The following is a 24,737-nucleotide window of genomic DNA, read 5'->3' as shown; positions in this document are numbered from 1 at the left end:
AATATACTTATGAGTGGGCAGTTGATTTTTGAGAGGGGTGCAGAAGCAGTTCAAGGTAGGAAGCATAGTCTTTTCAATGAATGATGTTGAAATATTGGACACCTCATAAGCAAAAAATCACCCTTGACCTAAACCTCACACTCTACTTAAAATTACTTAACTCAAAATGGATAGTAAATCTGACAGATAAAATAAATGTGATATGTCAAACTATAAAGCTTTCTATATGTGAAACTATAAAAAAAAAACTTAGGAATAAATCTTTATAACTTAGGCTAATAAGTTCTTAAACATGACACCAAAATGGTTCATAAAAGAAAAAGAAATAAAGCGGACTTTATAAAAATTAAAAACTTTTGATCTGGGAATGTGACCCTTGAAAGAAGATGAAAAGGCAAGCCATAGACTAGGAGGAAGTCTGCAAATCACATGTCCAAGAAAGGTCTTGTATCCAGAATATATTAAGAACATTCTAATGTCAATAATCAGAAACAGTTCAGTTTAAAAAAATGGGTAAAAGTTTTGGACAAGTTTACCAAAGAGTAAATATGAATGACAAATAAGCACATTAAAAGGTGTTTAAATCATTAACTATTTTTAAAAATGCAACTTAACAATACAATGAGATACCATTACATACCTATCAGAATGGCTAAACTAATGCTGAGCAGCTAGCCCTCTCATAGATTCTTCATGGGAATGTAAAATGGTAGAACCATTCTGGGAAACAGTTTGACAGTTTGCTGTAAACTTAAACTTGACCTTATCGTGTGATTCAGCAATCATACTGCTGTACACTCATCCTAGAGAAATGAAAACTCATGGACACACAAAAATGTATATACTCACATACACGGCAACTTAATTGTAATGATCAAACCTTGAAAACAACCCACATGTCTTTCAGTGGGTAAATTAACTGTGGTACATTCCACATAACAGAATACTACTCAGCAATAAAAGAGAATGAACTATTGATGCACACAGTAACTTGGATGGATCGCAAGAGCGTTATGCTAAGTGATAAAAAGAGATCATTGGTTCTGGAGATTAAGGTTTGAAGAAGGGTGTGACTCTAAAGGGGATAATGTACAAGGATTTTTTTGTGTTGATGAAACAGTTTGTGTACTGATTATGGTAGTAGTTACATGAGTCTGTGTAGGTTTTGAAAGTACTACACCAAAAAACAAATAAACAAACAAAAAAGGTGTGCATGTAAAAACCAGTGGAACCAAATAATATCTGTTTTTGTTGTTATTCAGTCGCTCAGTTGTGTCTGACTTTGCAACCCCATGGACTGCGGCATGCCAGGCTCCTATGTCTTTCACTGTCTCCCGCAATTTGCTCAAACTCATGTCCATTGAGCCAGTGATGCCATCCAACCATCTCATCCTCTGTCACCCTCTTCTGCTGTCCTCAATCTTTCCCAGCATCAGGGTCTTTTTTCAGTGAGCTGGCTTTTCACATCAGGTGGCCAAAGTGTTCGAGTTTCAGTGTGAGTCCTTCCAATGAATATTAAGGTTGATTTCCTTTAGGATTGACTAGTTTGATCTTGCAGTCCAAGGGACTCTCAAGAGTCTTCTCTGGCACCACAGTTCGAAAGCATCAATTCTTCAGTGCTCAGCCTTCTTTATGGTCCAGCTCTCACATCCATATATGGGAAAAACCATAGCTTTGACTTTATGGACCTTTGTCAACAAAATGATGTCTCTGTTTTCTAATATGCTATCTAGGTTTGTCATAGCTTTTCTTCCAAGGAGCTAGCATATTTTAATTTCAGGGACCATCTGCAATGATTTGGGAGGCCAAGTAAATAAAGTCTGTCACTGTTTCCATTTTTTCCCATTTTCCCCCCATCTATTTCCCATGAAGTGATGGGACCAGATGCCGTGATCTTAGTTTTCTGAATGTTGAGCTTTAAGCCAAATTTTCACTCTCCTCTTTCACTTTCATTAAGAGGCTCTTTTAGTTCCTCTTTTCTTTCTGCCAGTAGGGTGGTGTCATCTGATATCTGAGGTTATTGATATTTCTCCCCGCAATCTTGATTCCAGCTTATGCTTCATCCAGCCTGGCATTTCGCATGATGTACTCTGCATGTAAGTTAAATAAGCAGGGTGACAATATACAGCCTTGATGTACTCCTTTCCCAATTTGGAACCAGTCTGTTGTTCATGTCCGGTTCTAACTGTTGCTTCTTGACCTTCGTACAGGTTTCTCAGGAGGCATGTAAGGTGGTCTGGTATTCCTGTCTCTCTTAAAAATCTATTTTGTAGTTAATAATGTTGTTTAACATCAGTTTCCTGATGTTGATAATCAGGAATTCGGTGTTGTGGTTAAATAAGATGTTTTCTTTGAGGAAAGCTGTGTGGAAGGTTCACAGTAACTACTGTTTTTGCAATCTATTGTGAGTCTTAAATTATTTACAAATAAACATCAAAAGATGTAGAGTTAAAGATTTTCAAAAGTAAAGAAAATAACATGAATTGGTTAGAGCACTGTTATACTGAGGCAGTGAGAAAAGTGATCTAAAGAGGGTTTTTAATTAAAATAATAATAGCTAAGGATTTCAAAGAAATTTTAATCTGCTAATAGTAGATTCTCAGTGCTTGGCCAGCTACATGGAAAAGTGGGACAAAGCCTCTATCCAGGAGAAGTAGTAGCAAGATTTGACGTCTGGTTTAATTATTGTTGATGGTTTGATTTAAAAATCAGTGAGGGACAAGTGCTGTAAGTATCGTTTCTACCCCGAAGAATGGCATTTTGCAGAATGTACAGTGTTAAGTTATTCTTTTATTTAAAACAAAACAAAGCCTTTGCACAAGAACAAAATTCCAGCTACTGTTTCTCTTTTGTGTCTGCTAATCTATTTTAGTTTTGAATACTATATAAGACACAGCTAACCTTTCTGGAGCTTGCCTTTATTTTTATCCTTCTTTCCCCTTCTTCCCTCCTCTTCCCTCTCCTACCCCATTCCCTCAGCCCTGTATATACCCTCCTTCTCTCTTCCCTCCCTCTCTCTCCTCTCTCTTCCCTTCTCCTTTTCTCTTCCCCTTTTCACATACTACTGCCTTCTCCCTCTTTTTCCCCCCTTCCCTCTTTTTTTTTTTTTTTTTTTGTAGAGACTATCTGCCAGTATGAGGAAAGCCCCATAAGTCTTGTTAAGTAAAATAATGGTGGATGGAAGGGCTTTCTGAAATTCGACCTTAATTTTGTAAAGCGTGCTAGTTTTAACCTGACCAGTTCAATTGGTTCTGAGACCTGGGAATCAAGCTGTCAACTTAGGAAGAAATATTGAAGGTACTTGAGGAAATTAATTTTCTATGCATTCATGTAGGATTGGCAGAATCAGGCTCCTCAGATAACAACTTTTCCTCTCTAGCCTTGGAGGGAGTTGTGTTTACATTCGATTTTGAATGAGTGAATTAAGTGTGGATGCATCTCATTCCTTCTGTCTTTCCTCTGTGGCCCTATGGAAGCAGACAGTGTTCCTAAGGTTGCTCTGGTGTACCGAACTTGACACAGAGGTCTTTTAGGGACTATCTGGAATACCCAGAGGTGACAGAACACTGTCTCAGAGACTATCAGTGGAGGAAATTCTCCACTTTGTTGCTTTCTACTGGATCTATAGAATTTCCATCTTTTTAAAGATGATTTTCAGACATTCAATAGAGATTTCTAGGCAAAGGGCAAAAGTTTAAAAAATGCATTTAAAGTAAGCCAGTTACTGGCTTTACTTATCAAGAAGAGCTTTTCTCTTCTATAACCATGTAATAACTACCTACCTTTTGCTTCAATCCATCAGGATAACAGTCTGTAAACTATGTATCTTGATCTGTTACTCTTAAAACATTATGAAATACCCACAGGGAAATTGATTTCCTGAAGCACTGGGTAGCCTACTTGTGAGTAAGCTAGTTTTTTCCTTACTATTAATATTTACAACAGATTGTTCTTCTCTGTGTGTGTGAGCTCAGTCCTTTCCAACTCTTTTCAGGCATATAGAGCGTAGCCCTCCAAGATCTTCTGTCCATGGAATTTTCCAGGCAAGAATACTGGAGAGGGTTGCAATTTCCTACTCCAGGGGATCTTCCCTACCCAGGGATCAAACCCATGTCTCCTGCATTGGCAGGCGTCTAGAGGTGTGAAAAGCACATCTTAATACTACTTTAACTTTGCTATGAAAATATTCTTAATACGTTAAAAGACAATGATTTCCGGTGTTGGCTTTTGAAAATGAGAATGCTTTTTAACTTTCTCTTTCATGGTTAACTATGCCCAGAGTCTTTATTTTAATTACCACTATGCAGTACTTTAATTCCGCTGTTAGCTTCATTACGTTCTCTGCTTTGGTTTCTGAAAATAATTTTAGAGAAGTAAAACCAAATTGTTCCAATACAATGAAGTGTTTTTACCACACTATTAATGAATCTTTTCTTCATTACCACCACAAACCTAGATGTTGCAAATGTTTTTAAATAAGCAAATTAAAAACTATTTTGTATTGTGATTATAGTAAACAAAGAGCACAATAAAATTTAACTTACCTGACTCAATTCTCTAGTTTTTACTGACCTTTCTTTATTGGAAATAGCTATCTGTCATTCAGTTCCTCCCTATGGAAGTAATGTTATTAGAGAGAAACTGGAAGGATTCCCAGGGTTTTGATTCTTAAGTGTAAGACTTGAAACTGTAAAACTAATAGAAGAAAAAAGAGGGGAAAAGCTCTGACATTGGTCTTGGCAGTGATTTTTTTCAGATATGACACCATAAGCCTAAGAAACAACAACAACAAATCAATAATGAGACTATATAAAACTAAACTTCTGCACATCAGAAGACATATGAGGAGTCTACAGGTATAAGCAAAGGTTCTCAATATTCCTAATCATTAGGAAAATGCAAGTCAAAACCACGATAAGCCAAATCACCTTATAATTGTTAGAATGGCTATAATCAAGAAAGACAAAAGATAGTGAATGTTATGGAGTATGTGGAGAAAAGAAAACCTTTATACCCATCCCTGTTGGTGGAAATGTAAATTGGTAGAGCCATTATGGAAAACAAGATGTTACTCAAAAAATTAAAAATAGAACTACCATATGACTCCAGCAATCCCACTTCTGAGTATGTATCTGAAGAAAATAAAATCAGTGTCTCAAAGAGATACTTGTATACACATGTTCATTTCATCATTATTCACAGTAGCCAAGATATGGAAACAACCTATGGTTCTGTCAGTGGATGAAGGGATAGAGAAAGTGTGTGTGTGTACAAACAGCAATGGAATGGTATTCAGCCATAGTAAAAAAGAGAAAATCCTGCTCTTTACAACAACATGGAAGAACCTGGAGGACACTATGGTAAATGAAATTTGACACACAAAGACAAATACTACGAATACTCACATATATGAGCAATCTAAAAAACTCAAATTCATGCAAGCAGAGAGTGGAACAGTAGTTACCAAGGTCAGGAAGGTGGGGAAAATGGAGATGTTCACCAGATGGTACAAAGGTTCAGTTACGTGGGATGAACAAGTTCTAAAGAGTTAATGCACAGCATGGTAACTGTAGTTGTTAATAATAACACTGTATTGTGTACTTGAAATTTGCTAAGAGAGTTGATCTTAACTGTTCTCCTCACCAAAAACCAAATTATAACTGTGTGAGATGATGGATATGTTAATTAGTTTAACTTTGGCAATCATTTCAGTTTTTACATATTTTAAAGCAGCCTATTGTACACCTTAAATATATTCAGTTCTTATTTGTCAAGTAGACATTCATAAAGCTGAGAAAACAATGACCAGCGAAGTGCTGTGAGCCCACCCTTTCCACTGCATCTTTTGTTGAAGGCTTCATGGGGAGGGGACAAATAAGAGCACTGAGCGATGGGTCAAGACCTGAATTCTAAATTTTGGCTTGCCACCTGTTAGTATATTTTTGTGACAATGGATTTGACATCACCTTTGTCTTGTACATGCAGTCCTGTTGAACTAACAGTTAGTGAGCACTTACTCTTTGCAAGAGATGCCTGGAGATATTATATCCAGTTTATATTGACTAAATGCTTTTGTTTGTTGTTGATTTAGCCTTTTTCTTCAGTGTTTTGGTCCAGGAAATTACACTGTGACTGGAAAATTTTCCTCTGAAGAGGCTTTTATTTGTATAGAAAATCTAAATAATCTTGGCAAAAGGTTTTATCTGTGATTTAAAAGCCATAGAATTGATACTGTTTTGTAATATTACATCAATTCTCGATTACTACTAATTTATTAAGTGAAGGAAGTAGAAATCTCTCAATCCTAGCAGTGCCTAAGTTATATAATAATGCTTATGGTTTACTAGTTAATTCAAAATTATTCTTTTTTTTAGCAAAATAGAAATTGAACTGGCTTCCTAATTAAACTGGCTCTTCACATCCCAGAGTGACTATTTTTGTGTTGTAACCCAAGTAAATCAAGTATTTTAGCATTTGATGGTGCCTTTAGTGAATTAGTAATCATTTAGGCTTAAGAGATGCTGCTTCCTTTAATATATTGTATTAGTTAGAGGAATATTGATTTAAATATGCTTCCCAATGTTTATTTACAGGACAGTGAAAGCAAATGCAGATTTCAGTTCTGTTGAGATAGGGTCATTCTTAGAAACTAACAGTGTCAGAAGAAATGCCTCAGGTAGTGTTTAAAAAAAAAAAAAAAAGAGCTGAACAAAAGGAATACAGAAGAACTCTGTTTTATCTCAAGTCCTTATTTCTTATATGTACTATGGTGACAGCTTTACTGCAGAATTATAACTGTAAAATTGTTACATAACATTGTTAGCTGATAAGGGCCTGTGATTGGGCCACCTCATAGCACTAAATACAAATAGAACAGCATTTATCCAGTGTGAAGTAATGTCTCTTGAGATTATAAGGATAAATGAGATAGTATGTTTGAATTAGCTTTGAGTGTATACATGTGTTTTAGTCTCATATTATCTCTGAGATAGAAGGAGGTGAGCAGGGAGCAGTTATGGGGAGAGGTAATTTTTATCTCAATTATACATTACCAAATTGAAGCAAAAAATCACAAAACTGAATTCATAACAGAGCTTGAATTAGGAAAAAAACTTGTATCTTAAACCTCTCTGTAGTTCTTCAAGTAGAACACGATATCTTAAGTAATTTTGAAAAATTTACCTCCTATTCTAAAACTTAAATAGCATCACCATTGAAAGAAGCAAGAATACATGTGTCTGTTGATGAGTCTGACTTTAAGAAGACCTGGTATACAAAACCCTACATTTTAAATATAATTTATAGAGTTTGTAAAGTAATTTCACTTTGCCCTTCACAATTATTCTTTGCATTATGGACTATCATTGAATAATGGAAAAAGTACATTTACTTAGCATTTCAAAAACACAATAAATTATATGTTAAAGGTTTATTTTAAATGCAGTTTTATTCATAACCCTTTCAGTCCAACTGAAAGTGATTTTTCTGTTCCTTAATTCCTTGTTTACCATGATCTTAAAACATTTAAATTGTCTACTATTGTGGTTATTTATGTGTAGAATTTCTTATTCTATTGGATTGTCATATATATCCCATGTTTCCTTGTATACATTTAGTGCTTAATAAATATTTATTAAATGAACAAAGTTTCACCTATACTTGATCACTCAGTGATAATCAAGGCAAAAGGAGGGAGAAGTAAGACTATCTCCCAGGGGACTTATGGGGGAACATTTTCATTCTATATTTCCCCATCTCCCACTCACCAACAAGAATTGCTTCTTAGTGAGCCTCTATCTGCTGGAAGTGTATCATATTCCAAGTGTGTGTATGTGGTGTGTGTGTGAGAGAGAGAGAGAGAGAGAGAAAGGGAGATAGGGAGGGAATGAGAGAGGGAGAGATGAGTGGAGGGAGCAGCGTAAAACCATAAGGAGGGGAAAAAGCAAAAGAATTACAGCGTAGAACAGAATTATCTGCCTGCATTTTGGCATTTCTAGTAGAGAAATATAGAAGAGAGTGCATTAGGCACACAAGAAGCAAATAAAAAACAGATTTTATCATCAGAAATAGCTACCCTGATAAAATGATAACATGATTAAAGTAAAGCTTTTAGTAATGAAGCCCTTCTCTATATTCTTGCTTACGAATAATACAGACACACTTCAAGTGTTTTGCAGACATCACCAGAAAAGTCTAAAATGAGGATCAGTGGTAACTGACAAAGTCTGTTTGGTAAGAAATTTGGAGATTATGTATATGAATGTATGTATGTATAACAATGGCTCTGTTTCACGTTTATAGAATTCCATAAATCTCTGTTGCTACTTCGTAACAGTGGTGGATAACAAAGACTTAGCTCTGATGATGGGTTTTCTTATATAAGGTTCCTTTCCATTAGAATAAGTCCCTATCCATCTCAGAGTTGTTGCTTTGTTTACCTATTATATATCTGCCTTTTTTTTTTTCCTAGATATTAGAACATAAACTTTTTCTGTTTCTTGCTATCTCTCTCTTTTTTATGAATATTTTATGAATAAGACCCTTTGAATTTTGCAGACTTTTAAATATCATTTTGGTTAAAAAAAAAATGGGCTATAGCTCTGAGTCTTTTCAGTGTTTTGTCTAACTATTATCATTCCAAACAGCCATTCATTTTCTCTTATCACTCTCTGCCTTAGAGTCTTCCATTGGTTACGCGTATATGTAGACCTTTCTCATTCCAGAACCAAACATAATAGACTTTTTTCCTTTTCTCTGTGTTATCTTTGACATTACAGAAAGATTTAATATATTCTGTCACCAGCTTACTTGGAGACACATTAAGACTCTTGAAATACGCTTCATTTCATAAATTATCCTCTTTTCCTTAGACTTCAGTTCTTGAAACATTGGGTTCTAATTAAACTCTTTTCTCAAGAAATACAGGTATATTTTTTAATGTAGATGTGAGTCTTCTTTTCAGCAAAAAAAAATCTACAGTTTGAAAACTAAACATCAGATGTTTTAATTATTGTATTCCTTTACTCTCTTTTTTCCTTAAAAAAAATTAAAACTAATATAAGATATAATACGGAAAACTGGTTGTGAGGTATGTGGGATCTCTGTACTAACTTTGCAATAATTCTGTACATCTCAAAGCAGTTGTAAAAGAAAATGTTTATTGAAAAATATGTGAAGGACATTTTCATTCATATGAATTTCAGGAATATTCAGGGTGTTTTATTTCTTACAAATCATGAAAAACCTAACAAATGTCAATACTCTTTGCACTCTTAACTGTTGAATTAATAATAAAGCTTTGAATCAGTTTGAGAACATTATTTACTCCCAGATCCTTGTATAATATTGTAAGAGAGTAAATGATGAATTGGTCTCCCAACATCAGACCCCCTCTGTTCCTCTCAAATCTTCCGTGGCTGAAGTGGGAATCTTTACAGCCTGAGGAGTCTGTCCTTGAGTTCAGTCTCAAGCGAAGAGAATCAGCCGCTCTAGAACTTGATTGAGGAAACAGCATTGACCACATCTTGCTGAATTTTATTTGGGCTTTCTTGAATTCTTAAGGGCTCTAACTCTTTACAAGACTCTTGATGATATAGGTTCTTCTTTGATCTGAAAGGACTAGCGTACAGTGGCACATCTGAATATGAAAGATAATTCTGAAAGTAATTGTGTGTTGCATTTTCCCTTCTCAGCTTTTTTTTCCCCCCGAATCATTTTATAGCCTAATCATCCTAGCTTTTGTTTCTAGGGCTCTACTTGACATGACAAGTGTGATGATGACATGACAAGATGATGTCCCTAGAAAATAGTTGTAGATTTGTGGTTTGGCAACTGCTTTATTAAAGGCTGATATAAATTGAGAACTGATTACCTTGCTTATTGCTATGTGGAAGAAAAGATGCTGTTCCTAAAAGTACCCGTTCTTTCTCTCCCGGACCTGCAGACAGAACAGCTTGAAAATTTTCTCAGGCTAAGGAGTCCTTGTCAAAACAGATTTTTATTTGAAGAACTAAGCTGCCTAGGGTATTTACAAATAGCCCAAATGAAATACGATGGGGCTGATACCTTAGAATGGGAAAAAAGAATTTTTCACAATTGCTTAACCCCACTGGACCCCACTGGACCCATTGTTAGATAATACAAATAATATTAAAGTGTTTTAACCACTTGCTAGTCATATTAAAGTATGTAAATAAGAAAAAATGGATAGCCTTATTAAAAATTGGCATAACACATTCTCAATATATCTGATATAAAGCATGTTCTACATTTTATTTTGAAAATTACCAGTAGCATCAGTTTTGTTTTCTTAAAGTCCTATGACTGATATTTTTTAACTGTTGAACTCATATCCTTTTACAGTATTCAGTGACTTTACTTCCAAAGTCCATTTTGTTAGTGACATCTTGAAATCTGGAATAGGTAGAATTATTAGATAAATTATAGTTTTTCCTTTAAGATAATTTGAGTTTCATCTGTGAAGGTAATAAGCTCAGAATGCTGAAGTGCAGCTGGAGTAAATGAACTATTTTGCTCCTTTTATAAAGATTTCAATGTGTGCAACTTTGAATTCAAAGAGAATCATACTTGCATGTTCCGAGTGATAGAGAAGTGAAAGAGTATTATTATTTTTTTTTATGTAACTGCTTAATTTCACATTTGTTGGTGATGTTTCTGAAGTAACTGGTCTTTTTCACTGCCATCTCCCAAAGTATGCACATAAAATTTTCAGTGGATTCTGTGAAATCTAATCTTAAAAACTAAATGCCTTGCTTAATAAGATATACTGGACTGGTCCTGGCTTATTATATTGATTTTTGACAGTTGCCACCTATAAAGAGGAGTTAACCTCTCCATACAGTTTATTGTTGCCTTTGTTTCTCTTCCTTACTGACAGAATCCCAAGGACTGCAGCAAAGCCAAGAAGCTGGTGTGTAACATCAACAAAGGCTGTGGCTATGGCTGTCAACTCCATCATGTGGTCTACTGCTTCATGATTGCATATGGCACCCAGCGAACACTCATCTTGGAATCTCACAATTGGCGCTATGCTACTGGAGGATGGGAAACTGTGTTTAGACCTGTAAGTGAGACCTGCACAGACAGATCTGGTGTCTCCACTGGACACTGGTCAGGTAAGAAGCCTGTGCAACTTGTCATCTCTCTGTGTTGAACTACTGCATAACCAAGTTATCGGATTTCTACTTACAACCTTATGGATCTTAGTATTTTTCCTCTGCATTGTGAATACCATACATTATCCAGATAAAATCTAGAATAGTAATATTTTATTCACAAAGTGTTTCATGATAAATGTCCTATTTTTGGCCACACCACCCAGCATGCAGGAATCTTAGTTCCCCAACCAGGAATTGAACCTGTGCCCTCTGCCATGGAAGTGCAGAGTCCTAATCACTGGACTACCAGGGAATTCCCTCATGATCAGTTTCATCTCTAATGTTCATTTTTATCTGGATCTAGCAAAATCACTAAGTTTTTTCAAGGAACATAATTTATTCTTTCAATGATGATGATGTACCTTCTCTTTTTGGGGTGGTTTCACATTATTGTACTCATTTGATCCTTGTAATTATAACATAGATTGCTGGTTCTCAGACTTCAGCATGCATGAGAATTATCTGGAAAGCTTATTAAAATACTATTTTCTGATTCAGTAAGCCTGAGACAGGGCCTAAAATTTGTATTTCTGACAAAGTTTCCAGGTTCAGGGACCATACTATGACAACCACCTAGACAGTGAAGGTACCTTTATCTCCATTCTATAGTTGAGGACAATGAAGCCTAATTTGTTTATGTGATTTTAATTTTATTCAGGAAACATTTAATGAGGAACAGTATGTTTAAGGTACAATGCTAGGCATGAGAAGAGATGCAAAGATGAGCAAGAAATTTCTCTCCGAGGACTTGGTGATAGAAGGGATAGAGTATAGGTAGAGTTTCTTGCCACTAGTCTTTTATTTTTTCTACAGTGATGATCTTTAAATAAGGTCCAAAGTTGGGCTGTCTTTGTTAAAATCTTTGCTGTATCTTTTTGTAATCTTGGGCAAGTAAACTTAACCTAGGCCTTCATTTCCTCATCGGTAAAATGAAGAGTAACAATTTACTTACCTCTTTGAGTTGTTGATAGGATTAAGTGCACTAATATGTATAATGCACTTAGCACAGTACCTGACATATAAGCTCAAGTAATTGTTAGATGTCTTTAATAGCCTATATTCATTGAGAGCCAACAGTGTGACATATACGGAACTAAGTGATTAGGTGAAATGTGTAGTAAGTCACTATGCTATCTCTGCACTCACATCTATGAGAAGTCCAGTATTTTTCAAAATGCTGAGGCATTTCAGTTAATGTAATTTCTTATGGAGCTGAGCACCTTTTTTTCACACTTTAAAACACTAGATGTGAAATAAGGAGCTATGTCATTGGCAAAGTGAGTAACTTTAGTTCCTTTGTTTCTTTTTGCCTCCTTTGGGAAATACAGGTAATACTTCACAGAAATGTCAAGAAAGTTAATTGGGTAATTTCTTCTATAAAATGCTTTAAGTTGCTCTATAAAATGTCCTTTATGGATTTAAAGTATCATCTTGTGATATGAATTTTGTCTTCTTTAGGAGCCTTATTCTGTATATCAGCATTTGTTTTTTCTTTGTAGCTCACTTCAAATTTTAAAGTGAACCCCTTAATCTAAAACTTAGCTGAGCTTTAGTTTAAGGTTTCCTCTTCCATTGATCCGGCCTCTCAGGTCATCAGTGGTAAAGAATCTGCCTGCCAGTGCAGGAGACACAGGAGACATTCAGTCCCTTGGAGGAGAAGATGGCAACCCACTCCAGTATTCTTGCCTGGAAAACCCCATGACAGAGGAGCCTGGCGGGCTTCAGTCCATGGAGTCACAAAGAGTCGGACATGACTGAGCAACTGAACACACACGCACTTCCATTGATCTGGTCTGTGGTTTATAGCTGGTACAAAAGGATTAGGTGTCAAGGTTAGGGAGATACAGAAAAAGCAACTCTTAACAGTCTCACTGTGGCTAACTTTTCATTTTGTGTACTTAGTTCAGTTTCAAGCTTCTTTGATTGTGGAAGCATATAGCCTTCAAAGAATAAGTTTCAGTATTTCAAAGGAGAGATAACTTTATAAGTAGTAGTCAGTTAATAAAAAAAGTTAAAAGTTAGCCTCACTAGACTTACCAATTTGGTATATAGGTTGGCTATGCCAATATGCTACAAGTAGTTATTTGGTTTGTTTGATTATAATCCTTCCTTATATATTTTGTAGTATGTAGTGGCAACTATTGGAGAAGGCAATGGAACCCCACTCCAGTACTCTTGCCCGGAAAATCCCATGGACGGAGGAGCCTGGTAGACTGCAGTCCATGGGGTCACAAAGAGTCGGACACTTTTGAGCGACTTCACTTTCACTTCTCACGTTCATGCACTGGAGAAGGAAATGGCAACCCACTTCAGTGTTCTTGCTAGGAGAATCCCAGGGACGGCGGAGCCTGGTGGGCTGCTGTCTGTGGGGTCGCACAGAGTCGGACACGACTGAAGCGACTTAGCAGCAGCAGCAGCAGTGGCAACTACAGAACATGAAGGCTAAAAATATAAAATATGGAGAAGGGAATGGCAACCCACTCCAGTATTATTGCCTGGAGAATTCCGTGGACAGAGGAGCCTGATGTGCTACAGTCCATGGGGTCGCAAAGAATTGGACATGACTGAGTGATTGAAACTTTCCCTTTACTTTGAACAATACCTGTTATAGTAGACATGATATTATTGGAAAAGAGTCAATTGTATTTTTATGCATCTAAAAAACAGCAGTTAGAAAATGTAATTACTTTTGCACACAAAATATAATATTCTCAGGAATAATAATTAACAAAAACTAAGGATGACTGTTACACTGGAAATTATAAAGTGCTACAGACAGCCAATAAATACAACCAAAATAAATGGAAAAAAAAATATATATATATATAAAATAGACAACTAATGAGAACTTACTGTATAGCATATGGAAATCTACTTAATGCTCTCTGGTGATGTAAATGGGAAGGAAATCCAAAAAAGGGGGTTATATATCCACATATGGCTGATCACTGTGCTGTACAGCAGAAAATAACATTGTAAAGCAACTGTATGCCAATAAAATATTTTTATGAAAAGGCTTGAATTTGAAACATTCAGAATTTCTTCATGTTACAGTTAAACAGATTTTCAAAATCATCCTTACTTTTTTTATGTGGACTCTTAAGACCTGGTAGATACTAAGTGGCTTATCCACAATCACACAGCTTATAAATGACAGAACTCTGGTTAATACATTCACTCTACCTACCTCCAGTCTAAGTCCTTCCTAGCACGCTATCGTAAAATGCCTTACCTAGCAGAATAATGATTAAAAACGTAAAACAGTCTTTAATGTCTGGGAACTAGATAATATGATGAATTTAGTAACTCTATCCTCTTTTCTCCCTCTATCCTGTAACTTTTCCTGAATCTTTCATATAATTTTAGGTACGGAAGAGTTACCAATGGTATTTTCTTCTTAGTCATTTGCTGTCCCCGATTAAAGAAATCATTTCATCGTGGTATCATAGAATTATAATTTTAATTAAATATATCTTTGCTTTTTCACTACAGATACTGTATAAAATCATACTCTTTCTTCATGCTAATGAATTAACCTACGCCTGTTGGACACCTTTAATTAAACTAGTAGTTATTTTCAATGTTCTTTCAGAATTCATTATAAGTAAAATAATTTAGATGCTAATCTTATATCCAAAGGAAGAGGCTTATTTTAGAACTTGGAATACTTTAATTTTTATGAAAGTATGATTGCCATCACTTCTATGTCTGTTTATATACACTATCTATATATGTACCTTTTGAAGAAACCTATTTCTAGAATTGGAGAAATCAGAATGAATTTTAATAAGCTCTTTGACATTAATCCTTCAGTTAACCATAAGTCAACTAAATCTGTTATTGTTCTGACTTGTACAAAGATTTTTAGGATATTATGACACGACTGCCATGACTACTTGACACGAAGTGCCTGCAGGTGGAATTTAGTGATTTCTGTGCAAATATGTCACCAGTATAGGAATTAGTATGCACATTTGATCATTTGAATAGCCAAATCATAGCCCGTTGTAAGTTCAATTCTTTGTTTTTCTCCTTCATTTTTTTATATTTGTGTATGAAACCATACCATTTCTGTCCTTTATCGAGCCCATCTTTGCATGAAATGTTCCTTTGGTATCTCTGATTTTCTTGAAGAGGTCTCTAGTCCTTCCCATTCTGTTGTTCTCCTCTTATTTCTTTGCACTGATCACTGAAGAAGGCTTTCTTATCTCTTCTTGCTATTCTTTGGAACTCTGCATTCAGATGTTTATATCTTTCCTTTTCTCCTTTGCTTTTCGCTTCTCTTCTTTTCACAGCTATTTGTAAGGCCTCCCCAGACAGCCATTTTGCTTTGTTGCATTTCTTTTCCATGGGGATGGTCTTGATCCCTGTCTCCTGTACAATGTCACGAACCTCATTCCATAGCTCATCAGGCACTCTATCAGATCTAGGCCCTTAAATCTATTTCTCACTTCCACTGTATAATCATGAGGGATTTGATTTAGGTCATACCTGAATGGTCCAGTGGTTTTCCCTACGTTCTTCAATTCAAGTCTGAATTTGGCAATAAGGAGTTCATGGTCTAAGCCACAGTCAGCTCCTGGTCTTGTTTTTGCTGACTGTATAGAGCTTCTCTATCTTTGGCTGCAAAGAATATAATCAATCTGATTTCGGTGTTGACCATCTGGTGATGTCCATGTATAGACTCTTCTCTTGTGTTGTTGGAAGAGGGTGTTTGTTATGACCAGTGCATTTTCTTGGCAAAACTCTATTAGTCTTTGCCCTGCTTCATTCTGTATTCCAAGGCCAAATTTGCCTGTTACTCCAGGTGTTTCTTGACTTCCTACTTTTGCATTCCAGTCCCCTATAATGAAAAGGACATCTTTTTTGGGTGTTAGTTCTAAAAGGTCTTGTAGGTCTTCATAGAACCATTCAACTTCAGCTTCTTCAGCGTTACTGGTTGGGGCATAGACTTGGATTACTGTGATATTGAATGGTTTGCCTTGGAAACGAACAGAGATCATTCTGTCGTTTTTGAGATTGCATCCAAGTACTGCATTTCGGACTCTTTGTTGACCATGATGGCTACTCCATTTCTTCTGAGGGATTCCTGCCCACAGTAGTAGATATAATGGTCATCTGAGTTAAATTCACCCATTCCAGTCCATTTCAGTTCGCTGATTCCTAGAATGTTGACATTCACTCTTGCCATCTCTTATTTGACCACTTCCAATCTGCCTTGATTCATGGACCTGACATTCCAGGTTCCTATGCAATATTGCTCTTTACAGCATCAGACCTTGCTTCTATCACCAGTCACATCCACAGCTGGGTATTCTTTTTGCTTTGGCTCCATCCCTTCATTCTTTCTGGAGTTATTTCTCCACTGATCTCCAGTAGCATATTGGGCACCTACTGACCTGGGGAGTTCCTCTTTCAGTACCCTATCATTTTGCCTTTTCATACTGTTCATGGGGTTCTCAAGGCAAGAATACTGAAGTGGTTTGCCATTCCCTTCTCCAGTGGACCACATTCTGTCAGATCTCTCCACCATGACCCGCCCATCTTGGGTTGCCCCACGGGCATGGCTTAGTTTCATTGAGTTAGACAAGGCTGTGGTCCTAGTGTGATTAGATTGACTAGTTTTCTGTGAGTATGGTTTCAGTGTGTCTGCCCTCTGATGCCCTCTTGCAACACCTACCGTCTTACTTGGGTTTCACATAACAGAAGCAGAAGATATTAAGAAGAGATGGCAAGAATACACAGAAGAACTGTACAAAAAAGATCTTCACAACCCAAATAATCACGATGGTGTGATCACTGACCTAGAGCCAGACATCCTGGAATGTGAAGTCAAGTGGGCCTTAGAAAGCATCGCTACGAACAAAGCTAGTGGAGGTGATGGAATTCCAGTTGAGCTATTCCAAATCCTGAAGGATGATGCTGTGAAAGTGCTGCACTCAATATGCCAGCAAATTTGGAAAACTCAGCAGTGGCCACAGGACTGGAAAAGGTCAATTTTCATTCCAGTCCCAAAGAAAGGCAATGCCAAAGAATGCTCAAACTACTGCACAATTGCACTCATCTCACACACTAGTAAAGTAATGCTCAAAATTCTCCAGGCCAGGCTTCAGCAATATGTGAACTGTGACCTTCCTGATGTTCAAGCTGGTTTTAGAAAAGGCAGAGGAACCAGAGATCAAATTGCCAACATCCGCTGGATCATGGAAAGAGCAAGAGAGTTCCAGAAAAACATCTATTTCTGCTTTATTGACTATGCAAAGCCTTTGACTGTGCAGATCACAAGAAACTGTGGAAAATTCTGAAAGAGATGGGAATACCAGAACACCTGATCTGCCTCTAAAGAAATTTGTATGCAGGTCAGGAAGCAACAGTTAGAACTGGACATGGAACAACAGACTGGTTCCAAATAGGAAAAGGAGTACATCAAGGCTGTATATTATCACCCTGTTTATTTAACTTATATGCAGAGTACATCATGAGAAACGCTGGACTGGAAGAAACACAAGCTGGAATCAAGATTGCCAGGAGAAATATCAGTCACCTCAGATATGCAGATGACACCACCCTTATGGCAGAAAGTGAAGAGGAACTTTAGCCTCATGATGAAAGTGAAAAGAGGAGAGTGAAAAAGTTGGCTTAAAGCTCAGCATTCAGAAAATGAAGATCATGGCATCTGGTCCCATCACTTCATGGGAAATAGATGGGGAAACAGTGGAAACAGTGTCAGACTTTATTTTTCTGGGCTCCAAAATCACTGCAGATGGGGATTGCAGCCATGAAATTAAAAGATGCTTACTCCTTGGAAGGAAAGTTGTGACCAACCTAGATAGCATATTCAAAAGCAGAGACATTACTTTGCCAACAAAGGTCCGTCTAGTCAAGGCTATGGTTTTTCCTGTGGTCATGTATGGATGTGAGAGTTGGACTGTGAAGAAGGCTGAGCGCCAAAGAATTGATGCTTTTGAACTGTGGTGTTGGAGAAGACTCTTGAGAGTCCCTTGGACTGCAAGGAGATCCAACCAGTCCATTCTGAAGGAGATGAGCCCTGGGATTTCTTTGGGAGGAATGATGCTAAAGCTGAAACTCCAGTCCTTTGGCCACCTCATGCGAAGAGTTGACTCATTGGAAAAGACTCTGATGCTGGGAGGGATTGGGGGCAAGAGGAGAAGGGGGCGACAGAGGATGAGATGGCTGGATGGCATCACTGACTCGATGGACATGAGTCTTCGTGAACTCCGGGAGTTGGTGATGGACAGGGAGGCCTGGCGTGCTGCGTTTCATGGGGTCACAAAGAGTCGGACACGACTGAGTGACTGATCTGATCTGATCTGATGAAACCATATCCTTTGTAGTAAAATGCTGCTGTTTAGTTGCTAAGTTGTTTCTGACTCTGTGACCCCCATGGACTATAGCCTGCCGAGCTCCTCTGTCTGTGGGATTTCCCAGGCAAGATACTGTAGTAGGTTGCCATTTCCTTCTCCAAAAATTTGGTTTAGTGAAGCAGGATATAAAAATTATGCTTCCAATTGAAAATAATAATCTTTCTTTGGTACCTACAACTGTCATGTCAGTTCTAAAGTTGTTGATAAAATGGTCAGATATTTTTCTGTATTTAAAAGTATTTCCTAAACCTGAACTAACTACATATAATAGGCTTGATTCTTCCAAATAGATTTTTTATGATAATTTAGAATGAGAATCTTGGAATTTAATAGTTTGAAGTATCTTTCAACAGTAATTGATTTGTTAAATTTTGTTGACTGTTTTAGGCTATGTATAACTTCTGGTTTCCAAGATACTTTTGTAGTTGCTATTTACTCTTGAATACATTGATTTAGCTGTAGGGAACTTAAACCATTTAAACTCAGTCCTCCATTAATTTTTTCCCTTCATATTCAGATTAGCAATTAAACCATTTGGGTGTTTTACATTTCCTTCTCTTGTCTTTCATTGTCATAAATTGAACTGAATTACTTAATTTGATAAATCTAATTGAAAAACTTTCTTTTAAATGAAAATAATGATTAGTAAGAAACAGTGCTTATAAATATGAAAAAATTTAATGCCCTAGAGGTATCTGATTTAAGTGTATGTTTAGATAGATTGCTGCTTGCTTGAAAAAGTTGGCTTAAAGCTCAACATTCAGAAAACTAAGATCATGGCATCTGGTCCCATCGCTTCATGGCAAATAGATGGGGAAACAGTAGAAACGGTGGCTGACTTTATTTTTGGGGGCTCCAAAATCACTGCAGATGGTGACTGCAGCCATGAAATTAAAAGACACTCCTTGGAAGGAAAGTTTTGACCAACCTAGATAGCATATTCAAAAGCAGAGACATTACTTTGCCAACAAAGGTCCATCTAGTCAAGGCTATGGTTTTTCCTGTGGTCATGTATGGATGTTAGAGTTGGACTGTGAAGAAAACTGAGTGCTGAAGAATTGATACTTTTGAACTGTGGTGTTGGAGAAGACTCTTGAGAGTCCCTTGGACAGCAAGGACTGCGTACTATCTGGTCAGCCTGGGGGAAAGGCAGTCAACTAGAACAAACAATTAAAATTTATTGTGACATGGGTAAGTCCATAGTCCTCTAAAGTACATACCTAATAATGTGTATTTGGGGTTCTTCTGCCTAAGGCCTCTTACCTTGTGCTCAGTCCTGTCCGACTCTTTGTGACCCCACGGACTGTAGCCTGTCAGGCTCCTCTGTCCCTGGGATTTTCCAGGCAAGAACACTGGAGTGGATTGCCATTTCCTGCTCCAGGAGATCTTGCTAATCCAGGGATCTAACCAGTGTCTCTTGGGTCTCCTGCCTTAGCAGGCAGATTCTTTACCACTGGGCCACCTGGGAAGCCTAAAGCACTTACATAATGCTATGTTTCCTGCATTTTATTTAAAATTTGCATAATTGTTGTCTATAGGACAATAATTTTGTATTACCGTTTTATGTAGAGAGAATAGGAAGGTAATTTAGTTTTCTACCTTGGTTGAGCAGTTTTTTTCCAATTATATTAGAGATGTAATTGACATATAACATTTTATTAGTTTAAGATATACAACATAAGTTTAGTAAAAATCCATCTTCTCACATGGCTACAAATGTTTTTTCTTATAATGAGAACTTTTAAGATTTATTCTCTTAGTTACCTTCAACTCTACAATACAGTATTATTAACTCTAGTCACCATGCTGTATGTTCAGTTCAGTTCAGTTCAGTTCAGTTGCTCAGTCGTGTCCGACTCTTTGCCACCCCATGAACTGCAGCACACCAGGCCTTCCTGTCCATCACCAACTCCTGAAGTCCACCCAAACCCATGTCCATTGAGTTGGTGATGCCATCCAACCATTTCATCCTCTGTCATCCCCTTCTCCTCCTGCCCTCAATCTTTCCCAGCATCAGGGTCTTTTCAAATGAGTCAGCTCTTCGCATCAGGTGGCCAGAGTATTGGAGTTTCAGCTTCAACATCAGTCCTACTAATGAACACCCAGGACTGATCTCCTTTAGAATGAACTGGTTGGATCTCCTTGCAGTCCAAGGGACTCTCAAGAGTCTTCTCCAACACCACAGTTCAAAAGCATCAATTCTTCGGCGCTCATCTTTCATCACAGTCCAACTCTCACATCCATACGTGACCACTGGAAAAACCATAGCCTTGACTAGACGGACCTTTGTTGGCAAAGTAATGTCTCTGCTTTTGAATATGCTATCTAGGTTGGTCATAACTTTCCTTCCAAGGAGTAAGTGTCTTTTAATTTCATGGCTGCAATCACCATCTGCAGTGATCTTGGAGCCCAGAAAAATAAAGTCAGTGCATCCCCAAAATTTATATATCCTTTTCTTTTGGAAGTTTATACTTTTGACTACCATTACCCCTTTCCCCCAACTTTCCCTGCCTTCACCTCTCTTTACCTCTGGCAACCACCAGTCCATTCTCTTTTCCAATGAGTTTGTTTTTTTTAGATTCCACATACAAAGGAGATCATACAGTGCGTGTGTTTCTCTGACTGACTTATTTCACTTAGCATAATATCCTTAAGGCCTGTCCATTTTGTTGCAAATGACAAGGTTTCTTTCTTTCTCATGGCTGAATAATATGACATTGTGTGTGTATAAAAATACACACACACACATATATATATACATATACATGTGTGTGTGTGTATGTAGTATTTTCTTTATCCACTCATTCACCAATGGACGTTTGAGTTGTTTCCAATGGTTGAGTTATTATAAATAATGCTCTAGTGAACATGAGGATGCAGATATCTCTTCAAGATAGTGATTTCATTTCCTTTGTATATCTACCCAGAGATGAGATTGCTGGATCATATGTTATTCTATCATTAAACTCTTTAAGCAAATACCTCAGGTTAAAAGGAAAATCTTTAGCAAGCTGAGACAAATTAAATTATACTTTAACTTCTTCCTGTGAAACTAATATTTGTGACATTTACAAAACTACTCAGATGTCTATTGAAGTCATCCAAATAATCTAACAAGCTTGGTATCCTTAACAATGGCTGATCTCAGATGGACTGATTGATAAACTAATGATATGGTTGATAATCTATAGACATAACCTGTTAGGATAGACTATGGACCTCCTTCTACATAGTATTTTTACAGTAGTATTTTCATGATTAATTAGGTAGAATATGAAATAAGTGCATTTAATATTTTAGATCCCTTGTGCTGCAAAAATATCTTTATTTCTCTGTTTAGGTAATGTGAGGAAGAGGAGAGGATACTGGTCTATGAGTTTAACTGTGTCTGATCTCAGTTCTGTTGTTTTTAGCCTTCTGAACTTAGGCAGTTAATTATCACTTCTGAACCTCAGATTTGCTTTAATAAAGCCCATGATATTCAATACTTATCTCCCTACACACTTTTATGGGACTGTAGTCGTAAAGGAAAGTGATTAAAAGCTATAAAAGGTATTAAGATGATTTTCACACAGAGTTTCTTTTCATTGTCTATGTTTGGTCCCCAAGTCTTAAAACAAAAATGTTATAATGGAATATATTATTAGATTATAATTTGCAAAAATAGAAAAGTTATCCTTTATTCTGAGATGAAAACTAGGCCTTTATAAGGACTTCATAGACAGTTTTCCCTTTTAAAATTATAAAGTTACATGGAAAAATTGAAAGAGATCCAGAGAGGAGAAATCACTTCTGAGAATAACCTCTAAGCACTAGACTCGCTCTGCTTAATAAACCCAACAATTAAACATAGTAAAATTCTGGACCAGTCAGATAGTCTCTCTGTAGCTGCCTTAATATTTTTTCTATACCAGTATACCTGAGATAGAAGGTATACTCCTACCTATAACAGTGGCTCACTATAATTAGTGATTTTAAAATTGTCTGTGTCTGTGGGAACGGGATGGTGATACAGGGAGATGATCTGAAGACTGAGCTAGCTATCCCTACTTCAGGACTCTAATAGGTCTCTCTGCCCTACACCCTACTCTTTTGAGAACTACTGACTTAAACACATGTCATTTGCAGGTACATAAAGACTTTCATTTCAGCCTTTGCAAGACTTCTTTTGCTGTTTGTGGTCCGTAAAAGAAAGAAAGATTTTTGTCTCAGGAATATAAAATACCAGTTAGAATGTATGTGTATCTCAGAAGAACTCAAACTACCTTTCCCTCTGATACTTTCTTATCTTCAGCTTAACACCTGCAGAGAGAAAGGAGTCTATGGTATCTTATTTATAGTTAGTGAAATATGGGAGTAGAGAGCTGAAGCTTTGTCCACACAACAGTTTTGCCCAGAGTGTGCCCACACCTTAAACATGGCTGTTGATGTTTATTTCCATATTTATCCTACAATTGCTTCTTATGTTGAGATATGAGTAAACATGGAGAAAGTGAGTCAGAGGTTTGCAAACTGCCAGGATAAACACGGTACATTTTTCTGGACTGTCAGTTATATTCGCTGGTATGTAAGCTAAATCGTTTTCAGATGATAAAACAAACAGGATATATAATGGTGTAAAATGAAAATTTTGATAAAATATCAAATTCAATCCATAGGTTTAGTCCAGCCTTCATATCCTTAGTAGTAGAAGTTTACCCTCCTTTGCTGTTGGGAGCATTTTGAAGAAAACTTTAAGCAGTACCATTCTGTTGGGTTGGCCAAAAGATTTGTTCACATTTTCCCTAACATCTTGCAGAAAAACCCAAATGAACTTTTTGGCCAACCCAATATATTTGCATTTTTTTAGCTATTTATTTTATCTTGAAGGTGATTACAGATGGCAGCAGGGCCTAGGTCTCCTGGGTTATTTACACAATGCCAACCACTTGACCAACACACAATAAATGTAATAAAAAACTAAAATCCATCTCTCGTGGTGGTGGTGGTTTAGTTGTTAAGTCATGTCTGACTTTTGCAACCCCATGGACTGTAGCCTGCCAGGCTCCTCTGTCCATGGGATTCTCCAGGCAAGAATACTGGAGTGGGTGGCTATTTCCTCCTCCAGGGGATCTTCCTGACCCAGGAATCGAACCCAGGTCTCCCACATTGCAGGCTTCTTTTCTGTATCCTGGTCCAATTTGACTATTACCATGCAAACTGTGTGAGGCACTTTTACTAGATTGTCATTTTTTTAAAATGGTCTGTTGCTAAGAATGAATTTTTTTAGCAGTATATCCTGCCCCTTTTGTACAAAGATCTGGCAGAATGAGTTCAGAGATGAAAAGAGGTATGATTTAGGAAGCAGCAATACATAATTAGCATAAGAAGTCATTGTGGAGTGGAAATAATTTCATTGGAAAAGTTTTTGAAAAATCCTCTTAAGTCTCTTTAGAACCTACCCAAGTTTGCTAGAAATAGAATCCAGGCCCTCTAAATTTCCCGTGGGAATGTCTGGGCCCTGACCTTGATACCTGTATCAGAAATCATCAGTGTTTTTGTAAGTACTCATACACCTTTTATATTAAAAGTGTGTTCTTAAAATTTGCTGTAAATTGAATTGTTATAATTAAATTATGTTTTAAATATTCCAGTGGGACTATGTAAAGAATTCCAAAGGAAATCTTTTCATAAAGTAAAGACTTTTTTTCCTAATATGAGCTCTTAGTCCCCTGGTTTGTTGATCTCTCTCTCTTCTTCTCCCTCTCATATTCTCTTTAAAATGCAATCAATTGATTACTCTGTGATAAGAGTCTTATTTGTTTACAGTCTGTAGATCACATGCAAGTTTAGAATGATTCTGTAATTAAGATAATTGTTGAAATGCTAAAGAAAGCTAAATGCCGCCTAACCCTTTTGGCAAGTTTTATGTGCCAGAGCTCTGGGTATGATAGAAATATAGAATTTCTTTCTCTCTCTTCCATTGGTTTTTATAGATTATAGACTAATTCCATGGAGTCAGAAATAGTAATAGGCCATCGTCTTTAGTGGAATTATACATATGTGAGTCACCTTCAAAAGCAGGGAAGTGCATTAGTCATCATGTAAAAATTTGAGTGTTTCTAGATGTTAAAGGGAATAAGATACAGCCTCTGCCTTTTAGGAACTTGAATTGAGTATGTTAAAACACAGAGAT

General features: G+C 36.8%; 1 protein-coding gene across 33 annotated transcripts in view; it reads left to right on the top strand.

The window, feature by feature from the left end:
- The window catches only part of FUT8 (fucosyltransferase 8), a 361,102-nt gene that overhangs the window by 259,116 nt on the left and 77,249 nt on the right, over positions 1-24,737 (top strand). For all 33 annotated transcript variants that reach the window (XM_086320236.1, XM_086320227.1, XM_086320238.1 and 30 more), the window contains one exon: positions 10,898-11,135. In XM_086320236.1, the coding sequence (XP_086176362.1) occupies positions 10,898-11,135 (238 nt within the window). The remainder of the gene's footprint in view (positions 1-10,897; positions 11,136-24,737) is intronic.

This window comes from Bos grunniens, chromosome 10 (assembly GCF_055505025.1).
Source record: "Bos grunniens cultivar Pamir isolate PY7600 chromosome 10, Bosgru_T2T1.0, whole genome shotgun sequence".
NCBI classification, from domain to species: Eukaryota; Metazoa; Chordata; class Mammalia; order Artiodactyla; family Bovidae; genus Bos; species Bos grunniens.
The sequence above is the reverse complement of the archived record's forward strand: the minus strand, read 5'-3'. Positions and strand labels throughout refer to the sequence as shown.